A 12,900-nucleotide genomic window follows, 5' to 3' on the forward strand; every position below is an offset into this window, starting at 1 on the left:
TTTGAGATAAAACCTTGGTTTGTCGAACAATGTAGTTGCAGTTTGTGTGGAGTTACTGACCTCCTTTGGACAATTTTCAGGAGCCGGCAGCCTGTATCCCTGTTTCAGCAGGTCTATGAGATGGTAGACAATCATCTGGCCCTGCTTTTCATTTCCCATCTTGTCCATAAACACCTAGAACAGAAAATAAGAAGTTTTTGTTTGGCTCCTGAAACAGCGTGGTGAAAGCTTTTAAAACGAATGAGAAGTGTTTCCTGTTTCTGAGTGCTCAATCAACTGATTTCTTTAACAACACTACAAACTAACAACACATACACTGATCCCTAATTAGGTTAGTCAGGCAATTGACAATTAGGAGCAATTTTAAAATTAAATTAAAGCAACTAAGGGTTGAATAGGAAAATTGTGAAGTGACAGAAAAGTCAAATTGTCAACAGTAAGTAAGAAGAAAGAAGAAGTGTGTACCGCTGGTGGGCTGCAGTTCTTGTCGCTGTAAGTGAAGAGTTCGTAGAGGACGACACCGAAACTCCAAACATCTGATGCCACAGAGAACTTGCTCTCTGTCAGCGACTCTGGAGCATACCTGAAAAATACCAAAACACACTTATAAACATATATATACTGTATATATAAATGTACACACACAGAAAACATTCAACGGTCAACCTGCAAACATATGAAAATACTAAACTGCTAATAAACACATGCGGTGTGTGTTCCTCACCAAAAGATGGGGCTTTCCCCGGGCTCTCTCACAGTGTAGTACTCTTTGTCCTGCGGCAGCACCTTGGTCAGGCCGAAGTCGCCGATTTTCACCCTAGTATCGCTCTCCACCAGAATGTTTCGAGTAGCCAGGTCTCTGTGGATGTAACGCTTGATTGCAAGGTAGTCCATACCCTAAAATATGAATATAATCACATAGAGAGAAAGAGAGAGAGAAATTGTTTATATACAGTATATATACAATATTATATACACACTCATATACGCAAATAATATGGAAACATGTTAGAAGAAAACTTAGCTATTCCTCAACCTTCTGGAAGAGAAAATAAATCAATACATAATGTTATATTAATTAATATTAATTATATATTAATCAATAGTTTAATTTGATGGGTAATTATTAACAGAGAAGAAAGAAAACTACACAAATTCATCTGTTTTCCACCACAATCTGCTCCTAATCATTACCTTATTTATTCAATACACAAACATGATACCAAACATCAACAACAGCCATCTGTTTTCTCTAACACATGCTTATTTTTACCATTTTAAATATTTTTCCCATTATTTCTCTTTGGACATTTATCCATGTGCATCCACCCTACTAAGCTCTAACAGTCCTGAAATGATGACCCTTTGTGATTTCCGGCATCTCTCCCTCCCTATTGTAACAAAAAAAAAAGTCAAATCTGACCCAGCTGTCCACTTTAAAAATGATTTCAGTCGTGTTAGGGGAGGATGGGAAAGACAAAGTTCCCAGGCTGGATTTGAACCTTTAACTCCTAATTTTTTTTTTTAAATGCTAGTTACACTCGACTGCAGCTCCAGGAAGAATTGTCAAAGTCTGCGCCGCCTTCTGCTCTACATTACCTTACAAATCTGTGATGCATAGTGCAGCAGTTTCGTGGAATCAAAGTGCTCCTTGTGTTTGATGAGATAATCTCTCAAGCTGCCGTAGGGGAGGTACTCCATTATCAGCCGGAGGTTCCTTCGTCCTGCAGAAACAAAGAAGTTAAGCGCGATACTTAAGGGAGAAAATATGAGGAGCGGAGGCCTCTCAGAAAATCTAGATTAATTCCTTTCATGGGCACGGTCATTGACGCCCAAGGCAGCAAATGTGGGAACTGTAAAGACGCTATTATGTATAACAAAATCTGCCTGGGTGGCAACATCAAATCAGGGAACAGTTGTAGGCTGAACAAGCTCTGAAGCCCTCCTAGATCTCACTTAAGAATCAAAATGAATCAGGAAAATAATTCCCAATCTAAATTTGCAACAACGGAAACATAAAGGAAAACATTGTTTAATATCTTTTGTACTATACAGTATGTGGTCTACTGTTAGTTTGGAGCCTGAGGTGTTTCATTACTGCTTCACATATTAATAGTAAATGTCAGTAGGTCAGGTATTACACATATAGATATCTAACTATGTGCTCCTACCTGCACTATAGCACACTCCTTTGTACTTGACGATGTTTTCATGCTGGAGGGATTTCAGGATCTCGATTTCCCGCTCAAAGTCTCTGAGGTGCTCGGCCGTGCTGTGCTGCAGTTTCTTCACAGCCACCACTTCCCCTGTGCTGTCCTGCAGCGGGTCGTACCTGCACATCTCCACGCTGCCAAAGTTTCCCTGCAGTGCGGCATCAGAGGGAGATTTGACCACAGGTTAAAAACGTTTATTTATTTATATTACTGTCACAAAATATCAGTGCGTTCCTGTTCACTAATATAGAGTCAGCTTATAGTCTTAGTTCAAAGGAGAACCATTATTCATGGCAGAAAACTACTAACATAAAAGGAAGGAAGAGGAAAAAAAGATTTCTTTAGAAACTGTCTCCCTTCATATGAAACAGTGCTTGCCAGGAAAGTATCACAAGTAGGGTGAGAACTAAAGGGGAGTCAGAGAGAGCTTGGCTCCTCTTAATAAGACGTGACTTGATACGCATTACACATACACTAAAATTAGATAATTATTGATGCAAGGTTCATGAGGATTCATCACTAATAAAGACACTGTCATACACGCAATGCTTGCCATCACCATCAAAGCGTGGAAGCGCCATATCATATCCTTTTGTCGATAAAATAAGAAAAGAAATTCTGAAGAATGCTCATTACAATTTCTCAGAGCGTAATGTTATGTCTTCAAACTGCGACTTTTGTCCGAAAAAACAGTCCAACACCCACACTCTTCATTTACTCTCATAAATGACAAAGAAAAGCAGCGAATCCTTACATTTAAGAAGCTGGAAGCAGTAAATGTTTGACATTTTTGCATGAAAAATGACTGAAAAGAATCGTCGATTACTAAAATAGTCGGTGATTAATTTTCATTTGACCAACTAATCGATTGATCACCTAATTGTTTCAGCTCTAGTGTTAAAAACAGCTGAGAAGAAAGTTATTATAACATGTACACATGAAGACATTATCTAAATACTAAATATAGCGTGTGTGTGTCTCACTTTGCCCAGCTGCTTGAGAAAGATGAGGTGCCTCTCCTCAAACTGAGCGGGCTCCTGGCTCTCGGCGGCCCACGGGAAACCGGTGCCTCTCGTCCTGTTGGGCACCATGTCGCTCTCCACCAGCAGCTCATAGTCTGCAACACGCAACAACATACAAAATCTTGATAAAACACTGCATAATGAGCATGTGCACATTTTGTGTTTTCATTTTCCTAACTACCTGGTGTGAAGAGGCTGTTGAGATCTCTGATAATTGCTCTGAAGGAGGGTCGGTGTGACGGTTCGTAGTCCATACAGCTGTTGATCAGGTTGGCCAGCTCTGTCCATTTAGGAGCCGGCAGCTGGTGCCTGTCCTCGTAGAACAAGTTCTTCTGCAGAGGAAAAGAGAACAAGTCAAAAACTGCATGCTTTCAAACTCAAACTCAGGTCTGTACAGTTAATGTGAAGCTACAGCCAGGAGCTGGTTAGCTTAGCTTAGCGTAATGATTGGAAACATCTTGCGAGTCTGTGAGGCCAGGCAACCAGTGGTAACTCTGTTTTTAACCTTTCATCAACATTTCCCAATATGTCAAACTATTCCTGTGATACAGATCACTCTCAGTAAGTCAATCCTCCCAATGCATCCATTTGATTTTGTGACCTTGGAGCAGTCCAGGGTGCTGAGCGGTTTGTCTCCACCACTGCAGATCTCCCAAAGAGTGGTCCCAAAGCCCCACTTGTCTGTGGCTAAACTCAGGTTTTGGGGGTTTTCAATGCACTCGGGGGGCACCCATGGGATACGATCCACCAGAACTGGTAAAGCACAGAGAGAGGGAGACAAATGAATAGACTAGACAGCAAGGAGATCACACCAAATCAAAACTATTGCATCACACAGCTGTGAGGCAAGACATGCAGCCATTTATCTCACCTTCTTTGGGCAGCACAGTGATGCTGATACCCGGGTCGCTGAGTTTGATGAAGGGCAAGCTGCCCGTCGTCCGATCCTCTTCTCTGATAAGAAGAACATTCTTGGCACAAACGTTTCCATGAATGAGGTTCTTGTCCTCCTGTGTGCAGATATGACAGGTAAATAAATTACCTCTGTGTGAGCAAATCACTCAAATGTGTTCCAGGGAGAAAGTTTTATTAGCTTTTTCTCTACGAGGCAGATTGCATCATGTCTTACCAGGTAGTGCATAGCCCAGGAAAGCTGCTTGGCCACTTCTAGCTTCCAGGTGATGTTCACACCGCTTTTATTCTTTTTCAGGTAGATGTCAAGTGAGCCGAATTTACCGTATTCCTGCACCATCATGTCTGACAGGGAGATCAATTTATTAGTCAGTACTATCTCTTTAAACAAACTTCCATTCAAGCAGTTTGTGTTTTACTGTAGCTGTATGTATGGCTGTTGTAGTAGTAGTAGTAGTTGTTGTTGTTGTTGTTGTTGTTGTTGTTGTTGTTGTTGTTGTGCAGGCTATCGTACTAAGTAATGGTTGTATAGGCTGCAGTAGTAATGTGTTGCAAAAAGTACCCAATAGTCCAACTTGAGTATAAGTAAAGATATGTTAAAATTTTACTTTGGCATAAGTGAAAGTCACCCATATGAATAGTACTTGGGTAGAAGTCTTACGAGTATCTGATATTTAATGTACTCAAGTACAGTATATTTACATGTTTCTTTACCCTATTTACATGGGTCTTCTGTTTTCTTCTTTATGCCTTCCATGTAGTTGTTCTGAATAAGTATTGCTCTGAATGACCCTGTGTTACAATGTGCATTTCACAAAATAAAACACTTTGAGTTTGATTTCTATAAAGAATAGAACATCTTGACAGGTAATGACAATACTTGCATATTTTTTCCTATAAGTCTTTCCTTCACTATAATTTTGCTTTTTCTTTGCTGCTTGCTTTTCTCCTGCACTCAGAAATGTGACTTGCTAAGCTTTCCTGCTCTGAAGTGTGTGGGCAGTTTCAGGTAGAGTGAACCGTTTGTGACTTGATCCTAAAGGACTTGTCCAGTCAGAGTGAAGGGTCAAGACACAGCACAGGCAGGTCAGCAGGTCAGAAACCTTATTTCCTCTGTTTGATTGCCTCAGTCAACTGTTGTCAACACAACTGCAGTGCAAAAGCTCAGAACAACAGTCTCCGCGCCTTTCTTTGTATAATATGTAAAACACATTGTTTTTCTTTTGATATCAACATGCCTTTCATCTATAATTTCAACCATCTTTCTTATGTGACACAGGTGGTGACCATAACCATGGTGATTCATTACTTTTTGACCATTTTTTTTACCCGTAGCACGTGTGTGTGTCTGTGTGTGTGTGCGTGTGCATGTGTTGTAGACTTACTCTCATTGCCACAAACACACACACCATAGTTTAGGAGTAGGTGCTTGTGGGAGAGCTGGCTCATCATACTGGCTGCTTCGAAGAATGACTGAGGGAGAAAACGACAGAAGAGATCCTTTTAACTAGTCTCCTGCCGACCGAAACAACAAACCAATGTGTTTTTTTCAACATTCAGTCAACAAGCTGACCTCTGAATAGTTGCGGTGAGCCTTGTCCAGGATCTTAATAACCACATCCATCTGGTGTACCTCTCCGTAGTCTCCCAGCTCTTTCCTCACACCGCAAAAGATCTTGGTGAACGTTCCTTGGCCCAGACTCTCGTTCTAAAACACGAGAGATTTATTGCAACTGTAAAAAGCCTACTTTGTAAAGGAGTACATTCACTCCACTCCCTTGCATCAAAGAGACAATTCCCTAAGTCTTTTCTGAAAACGTGTTATTCATTATTTAGTGCAGGCTAACATGTTTTTTTGTCTAAAATAAAAGCAATGGGACAAATAAAAACCCCACATGGACACAAACAAGGGACTAACACGAGTCTTTAAAGCCCCACTCCAGTGTATTTTTAGTATTTTTATGTCCTTTCCTGGCAATGTTGATGAGCCACACTGTTTGCCAAGTACTTTTATGCTCAAAGTCACAAAATTGAAGCTGTTGCTAATATGGAATAATGACAGCAGGGGTTATAAAAGCAGCGTGGCTCCTTTAAGAAACAGGGCAGTGCGCAGTGTGTGAGTGGTCAAGAAGGAGAGATAGCAATGTTGACTGTGTTCAGAGGAGACTGGTGTTAGTGACCAGAGCAGACGGGAAAGTTTAGCAGAGAAGTTGTCTAGTGGCAGTAAATGTACAGTACAGGTTACAGTTTGACCATGAATAAACTCTGCAGCTCCTCAAATCACAAGAAGAACTTCTGTTTGAGTGACACTGTCCCTGCTAATATTCATGCTATTGCTAATCCATGCTTGTGATGTTGATCTTGCCAGAACAGCAGTGTGGTTGTGATGGTAATAACCACTAGTGGCTAGTAGTAGTGACTAGTAACCACACACCCCATTCTCTGTTTGAGAAAGAACGTAAACCGGGAAGGAAGAAAACACTGACTGGAGGGGGGCTTTAAAAGTGGCTGCCAACCAGGCATCAGCTTCTGGTTGAAAATGTGACATAAGGGCGCCCCAGTAGCTCAGCTGGTAGAGCACGTGACCCATGTATAGAGGCTACGTCCTCGCTGGCCCAGGGTTCGAATACAACCTGCAGCCCTTTGCTGCATGTCATCCCCCCTCTCTTTCATCCCATTTCCTGTCATCCCTCAAGCTGTCCTGTCAATAAAGCCATGAGAAGGCCAAAAAAATAAGATACATGTCAGACAGAGGGGGAATACAGTGCTGGAGCATTGGACAGTACGACAATAATGTGTGTACTGAACATTGAAGCATGTAAACCTATTCTAGTAGTAACCCAAAATAAAACTACGAACCTGAAAATGAGCATCATATGTCTCCTTTAAGTGTTATTAACTAGCTGCTGTAACAGCAGCATTGTCCATAGAGCTATATCGATTAATTGATTATTTGTCAACTATTAAATGAAACGCCAAATATTATGATAATCCATACTGTTTGAGTAATTTTCAAGAACAAGTTCCAGCTTCTTAAATGTGATATTTTCTGGTTTCTTGACTCCTCTATGACAGTAAACTTGATATCTTTGTGTTGTGGACAATACAAGGCATTTAAGTAAGTGATTGTTGAGTCTCATTCGCAGGTCGTCAAATGTTTTGGGTTGTTATTGTTATTATCTTTCTTCAGAATCGTTTACCCAACCTTTAAGATCCAACAAAATACATTTAAAGGTCAGGATGTCCAAAGCTCTTTAATAAGCTGAACACAAGTTAAAAACAGGAAGATTAATAAACACTTGTTTAACCTGCTGAGCGATTAGTGAGAAGACAATATTGCAATAGAGAAAACCCCCACAGCTCTCTGATTAGAGGAACGGCTTCTGTGGTTTTCCTGTGACAGACCTGCTATGCAAAACTCTTTGTGAGAACATGGCTCAGTCACACATTGTCGCACGCAACAACACACATGTCCACAGAGACAACTATTGACAGTAGGTGGATCAATTGCGGAAGTCATTTTGTTAGCTGTGTTGACCTCACTGACCCCACAGGAGTCATCAGTATAGTGTTGCTTTATGGTTGTTTCACAATTACAAAGACAGTGGTCTCCCATGTAAATACAGTTCAAACCTTTCTCTTCAGGGCAAGAAATCACATACAAGGACCTCTTTGATACTGTTGTCATTCACAAGAATCAATGCCTCTAATCCTAAATGCTAAGAAGAAAGACTGAAGAAATGGCCTAGTTATGGATGTTTGTATGCCTTTTGTCAGGTGAGATGAGAAGCAGGAAGTCAAAAGAGGGTTATCTTACTATGACGAGGTCCTCTTTTCGGATCTTGTGGAAGACCATTTGGCTGATGTCGTGCTTGTGGAGAGAGGGAGACAGTGAAACTTCTGTCCCTTGATTATTTCTACACACCAGCAGGTTGGATTTATCTGAAAAAGGGGGGAAGGTGAAGAAGGATTAGGACCTATCAAACCAGAGTTGCTTTTTTTTTTCGATTTGTGACCCTGTTAAAAAGGCAATTGTAAAGAAATTGGTTTGCTTAATCATGAATATCAGCATGAATAAAAACCTTTGTGTCTTTTTTTTGTCTGGCCCTTAAGAGACAGGTAACTTTGCTCCATAACGAGAGCTTTGCCAGTCTGAAACCTGGGGAATTAATTGCTGAATAATTAGTTGCCATTAGCAACTCTATCCAATCCCCACAGAGATATAATTGTCGATTTGTGCAGTGAAAATCGTACTTTCTGCCCATTTAAAGGATAATACTGAGTACCGCTACGGTACATTACACACATAGAATACAGTGAAGTGAAATACTTTTGTTAAAAATCAATACATTTCTATCAGCGACATTACTCACTACTCACTAATCCCACACATCTTTAAACAAAGTGTCTATAAAAAGCATCATAATGTTCTATTTTATAAATATTAGGCCTTAAAAGTCAGTCAATAGTCTTAAATTTGAATCTGTGAGGTCTTAATTTTATCTAATTTCTCTAATCTTTTCATTTCTTGTTGCCAAAATGAGTCAAGCTCTTTTGCCTGAATGTAACATTTCTGACATTCCTTTAAACCTACCACTGAACCATGTACTGTCTTTTTTACTTCTTACTTACAATAATCTGTTGGCAACATGTATGCTAACCTAACTCTTTCTTATAACCATAATCCTACATAAAACCCTCTTCAAGAGACCAAATATACAAATAACCTTCATACTGATCTGCAATGCTTAAATAAGAAAAAGATGATCCATCCAAAAGTCTAAAATTTGGTTAAAAACAAATCTTAAAACTTAAAAAGCATTAAATCATTAAAAGCATTCAAGTGTCTGATAACTGTAGACACCCTGTTAAAGCTGGCTTTACCTCAGCTGACATGGTGCCTCGTTGTTTCTGTTTATGGGTGAGCATGTGTTATGGAATGGGAAAAGCAGTTTTCCATTAGGCAATGAAAGCAAGATGCAGCTGTACAGCTGTAGTGTGTCAAAGATTAAAAGGTCCCATGTGCTGACCAATAATAACTGGATGGTCTATGCTGTGACTAAAACCAGGCTGTCAGTAAATATTCAGACGGTCAATGGCCACTTGACCCAAGGGTCTGTACTGTAGTTTTTGGCTTTAATACAACAGGAGTTTTTAAAAAAAAAAGGCATCTGCTATAAATATTGGGGAAAGAAGATGAATTCATGAAAACAAAATAACAAGATAAGATAAGTTTAAAAGACCCTTGTGAGGGGCTCTAAACCAGGGGTAATTTGATTGCCTTGATATGGGATGTTGAACTGGGAGCATTCGTTCACCTTTAAACTTTCTTATATTGCTTATTAATTGCTTTCAAAAGGCCAGTGTCGTTCATATTTTGAGGTCAACAAATGATTTCTGAGCAACCAAAAAATGAATCTGCAGCTTGCATAATCTCTGCATTTTTTTTACAATTTGCACAGGGTATTGTTTCAAATGAACTTCAATAATCAATTCTGTTATTCTTTCATTAGTGCGTTTACAATTTGCCTATATATGCAGCCTTATGGAAAACTGTTCTATTTTTTCATTATGAAAGGAGTAACAATTAACAAAAGTGTACATCCAAAATAGGTCCAATGTGAGTGCAATGTCTGCATTTTGCTGTACATGTGTTATTTTACCTGTCTTAATATGCATGTGGCTGTACATATTCTTCTTGGTCCACGTTTGAATGTGATCGCTTACCTTTCAGGGTGGGTGGGCAGCACCTAGTCAGCTGGAATGTGTATCCATCAGTGCGGAGCGCCTCCTTCTGGTAGCAGTGCAGAAGTTCCCTGAGTGAGCCAAAGCTCCTCTTAGCACCACTCAGAATGTATTGTCCTGCCTCTGTCTTCACAATCTGACAGTGTTTATAGTCCACCATAGTTTCATACTGAAAACCAAAATACAAAAGATTAAAGTTAAGTTGTGCTGAATATGCTTATATTATGGTAAGACTACAAATTAATAAAATGTGTTTGAGAGTTCTTCACACTGATGATGCTTACCCCCACCACAAAGGACATGAAGTATTTGTCGTAGTCCCTGGGGCTGCAGCGCAGAATGTACAGGCCTTGGTGGTTACCATAGCGACGCAGTTTACCAATCGTAAACTCCATCCTGTGATCAAAGAGACACAATGCGTCTGTGTGTGTGTGTGTGTGTGTGTGTGTTTGTGAATGGTTCTGTGGTTGTGGGAGTACATGTGTCACGTGTTATATCTGTGCACATGAGTGATACTCACGATACAGGGCCGTGGCAGTAGCTCTGCAGGGACTCCAGAAGTCTTGGTGGAGCCACCTCTTTACACAGGTAATGATGGGCGTCTGCAACCAGTCTGTAATAGCCATCAACTAACGAGACGAATGACAGAGCCTCTGAAAGCAAATGAAACTCCAGCTCCTTTGTGGTCAGAGAGAAAGAAACAGAGTATGGATAATTAGCAGCGAAGTAAGAAATGTATAGTATAAATTAGAATAATATGATACCGTCAGCTACATTGTGCACCAGAATATGGATAGACAGAGTACCTATTAGTCTTTGTGGGAAAATTTGCATTACAGCAGCTTAGCGCAAAAAAAGACAAAAGAGGAGATGTAGACATTCAGTGCCTAATATCAATTTATAAAACAAGCATTAAAGCCATATATTTAAGCATTTGTTATGTATCAACTGACTACACTTCAGACTTAATTTAAAAATAGGAAATATATAATATTGTATATTTATTGTAACTAAATTGATGATCAAAGCTGTCTTTCAAACACATGAAGAACAGATGTTTCTATTTCTTAAATCCAGCTGCTGTAAAAGGCTATTTGAGCACTTACAAAAGAGATTAAGTCATTTTAGCACATTCCTAACACCAGCCAAGCTGATTAGAGCTGCGGTTGTGTATCGTCAATTTGGTGTACAGACAGCAGTTGATTAGACTACCGTAGATTAATGTAAAGTAAATAAAGTGCGTACTATACCAGGATCTGGTTGTCCTGTTTTGTGAGTGTAACTATGCGACTCTCCATAGAGCCTTCCTTATTGGCCTGTTTGATGCTGATGTCAATCACCTCTGGGAAGTCACAGTATGTCTGGAGCTCCTGGAGACAAAAAAAGAGGACAAAACAGTCTTTTACATTTGTATTAGATGAAGAAGCATGCACACACATGCATTCCTGTCGTTACTGGCAATTTTAACCAACTCCTGCAGCTCCATCTATTGGTAAACTGGTGTACAAATGCATTACCGCAGCAGCATGAACCCATCTCCCGCTCCTCACCTCCTCTGCTCCATCCTCCTCTTTCCCTTTTGACCACTGGATGCCCTTGTTGCCCATGACAACGATGGTAACCTCTCGTGCAGAGAGGTCGGTGACTTGGAAGCGCTCAGAGTAGAGGGAGGGAAGCAGCGTTTCCAGGCTCATCAGGTATTTGAGCTTGAGGTTACACACAGTGGCCTTGCACTCGCTGAACTGCTGGATGAATTTCTTGAAGCGATAGCGGATCCTCTTCCGAGTCAAGACATTATATTCCTGGATGCGGCTTCGCACACACCTTGGCAGGAAGGCCTTGTAGCTGAAAACGGGGAAAGTTTGGTTAGATTAAGATGGAGTTGACAATAACAAAAAGAAGAGGAAATGAATGATAATTAACAGGAAGGACAGAGCTGTGCATGATGTGTCCACCCCAGGAGAATCAGTCAACAGTCATCACAAAATGTGATGAAAATGTAAAACAAAACCTTTCATTAACATTAACACTGTAAGTGTGGACACAGTGCATGAGTATTTTAAAGATCACACAGAGATAATTAATTCAGCTGCATGAACACACATAATGAAACTATCTTGATGCTCACTGTGTCCTGAGGAGCCTGTCACACTGCTCTGATTATTCATGAGCTGTAGTGCATGCACAGCCACACAACAAAGAGCTATTTCACATTATTCAAATGAGTGTGCAGCATATGTACGAGACTAAAATCGTTTTAAGAAAAATTGTTTATAAGAACATTGTTTTATGAGACACAGATGCCTTGTGGAGGCAACAAACTTACCAAAATTCATTGTGTGTGTCCGCAAGGTCTAATAAACTTGAACTCTGCAAGCTTAAACATGTGTTAAGCTGATTTTGAAACATGCATTGTCTATGTCAACTTGCAGGACTCTTCACCCGCATAGATAAACAAAATGGAGGCCAACTCATAAACAAGCTTTTCAGTACAGTTACTTGAGATTAAAAAAAAACTCATGGTACAGGTCTCCAGGGTCCTATCAGCAGATCAGATTTAAAAGAAATGTGTTATTGGGTGCACCTTAATTAAGTGAGGGTGCACCAAATTGAAAAGTTAGGCGCACTAGTGCAACCACTGTAAAAAATTAGTCTGGAGCCCTGTGGTACCTTTAAATGTATTCTGTTAAATCTTGTCTTGTCACCTTGTGAGTGCGAGTGCTTTCTACCTGTTATCGTTGCAGATGCTCACAGGTGACTGACCGCTCTCTTTGGCGAGCCTCATCATGTCTAGCACCGCCATGCCCAGGCACTCCTCTTGGGCCTCGTGGTTCACTGGAATTTGAACCCAACCATTCAGAAAGTCACTACGCCACTGAAGGAGGAGAAAATACACAAGAAAAAAAAAGTCAAATTGAAGAGGTATAAAGACTTAGAGAAGGGTCTGGAAGGGGGAGGAGGAGGGTAAACACATGCCAAGATGCCAGAAGTGGTTTGATTCACAGGTC

General features: G+C 40.3%; 1 protein-coding gene across 3 annotated transcripts in view; it reads right to left on the minus strand.

Annotated features, from left to right (window-relative positions):
• The window catches only part of jak2a (Janus kinase 2a), a 35,210-nt gene that overhangs the window by 2,956 nt on the left and 19,354 nt on the right, over window positions 1-12,900 (minus strand). For 2 of the 3 annotated variants that reach the window (XM_084382318.1, XM_084382319.1), the window contains exons 5-23: window positions 12,622-12,767; window positions 11,443-11,737; window positions 11,143-11,262; window positions 10,413-10,570; window positions 10,177-10,288; window positions 9,875-10,061; window positions 7,965-8,089; window positions 5,721-5,855; window positions 5,533-5,620; window positions 4,365-4,492; window positions 4,107-4,245; window positions 3,837-3,988; window positions 3,417-3,567; window positions 3,197-3,330; window positions 2,172-2,361; window positions 1,600-1,724; window positions 725-897; window positions 466-583; window positions 61-174 (exon numbers count right to left, since the gene is read on the minus strand). In XM_084382318.1, the coding sequence (XP_084238444.1) occupies window positions 61-174; window positions 466-583; window positions 725-897; window positions 1,600-1,724; window positions 2,172-2,361; window positions 3,197-3,330; window positions 3,417-3,567; window positions 3,837-3,988; window positions 4,107-4,245; window positions 4,365-4,492; window positions 5,533-5,620; window positions 5,721-5,855; window positions 7,965-8,089; window positions 9,875-10,061; window positions 10,177-10,288; window positions 10,413-10,570; window positions 11,143-11,262; window positions 11,443-11,737; window positions 12,622-12,767 (2,790 nt within the window). The remainder of the gene's footprint in view (window positions 1-60; window positions 175-465; window positions 584-724; window positions 898-1,599; window positions 1,725-2,171; window positions 2,362-3,196; window positions 3,331-3,416; window positions 3,568-3,836; window positions 3,989-4,106; window positions 4,246-4,364; window positions 4,493-5,532; window positions 5,621-5,720; window positions 5,856-7,964; window positions 8,090-9,874; window positions 10,062-10,176; window positions 10,289-10,412; window positions 10,571-11,142; window positions 11,263-11,442; window positions 11,738-12,621; window positions 12,768-12,900) is intronic. The other variant, XM_084382320.1, reaches the window with a different exon arrangement.

This window comes from Pagrus pagrus (genome assembly GCF_965226575.1).
Source record: "Pagrus pagrus genome assembly, chromosome: 19".
NCBI lineage: Eukaryota > Metazoa > Chordata > Actinopteri > Spariformes > Sparidae > Pagrus > Pagrus pagrus.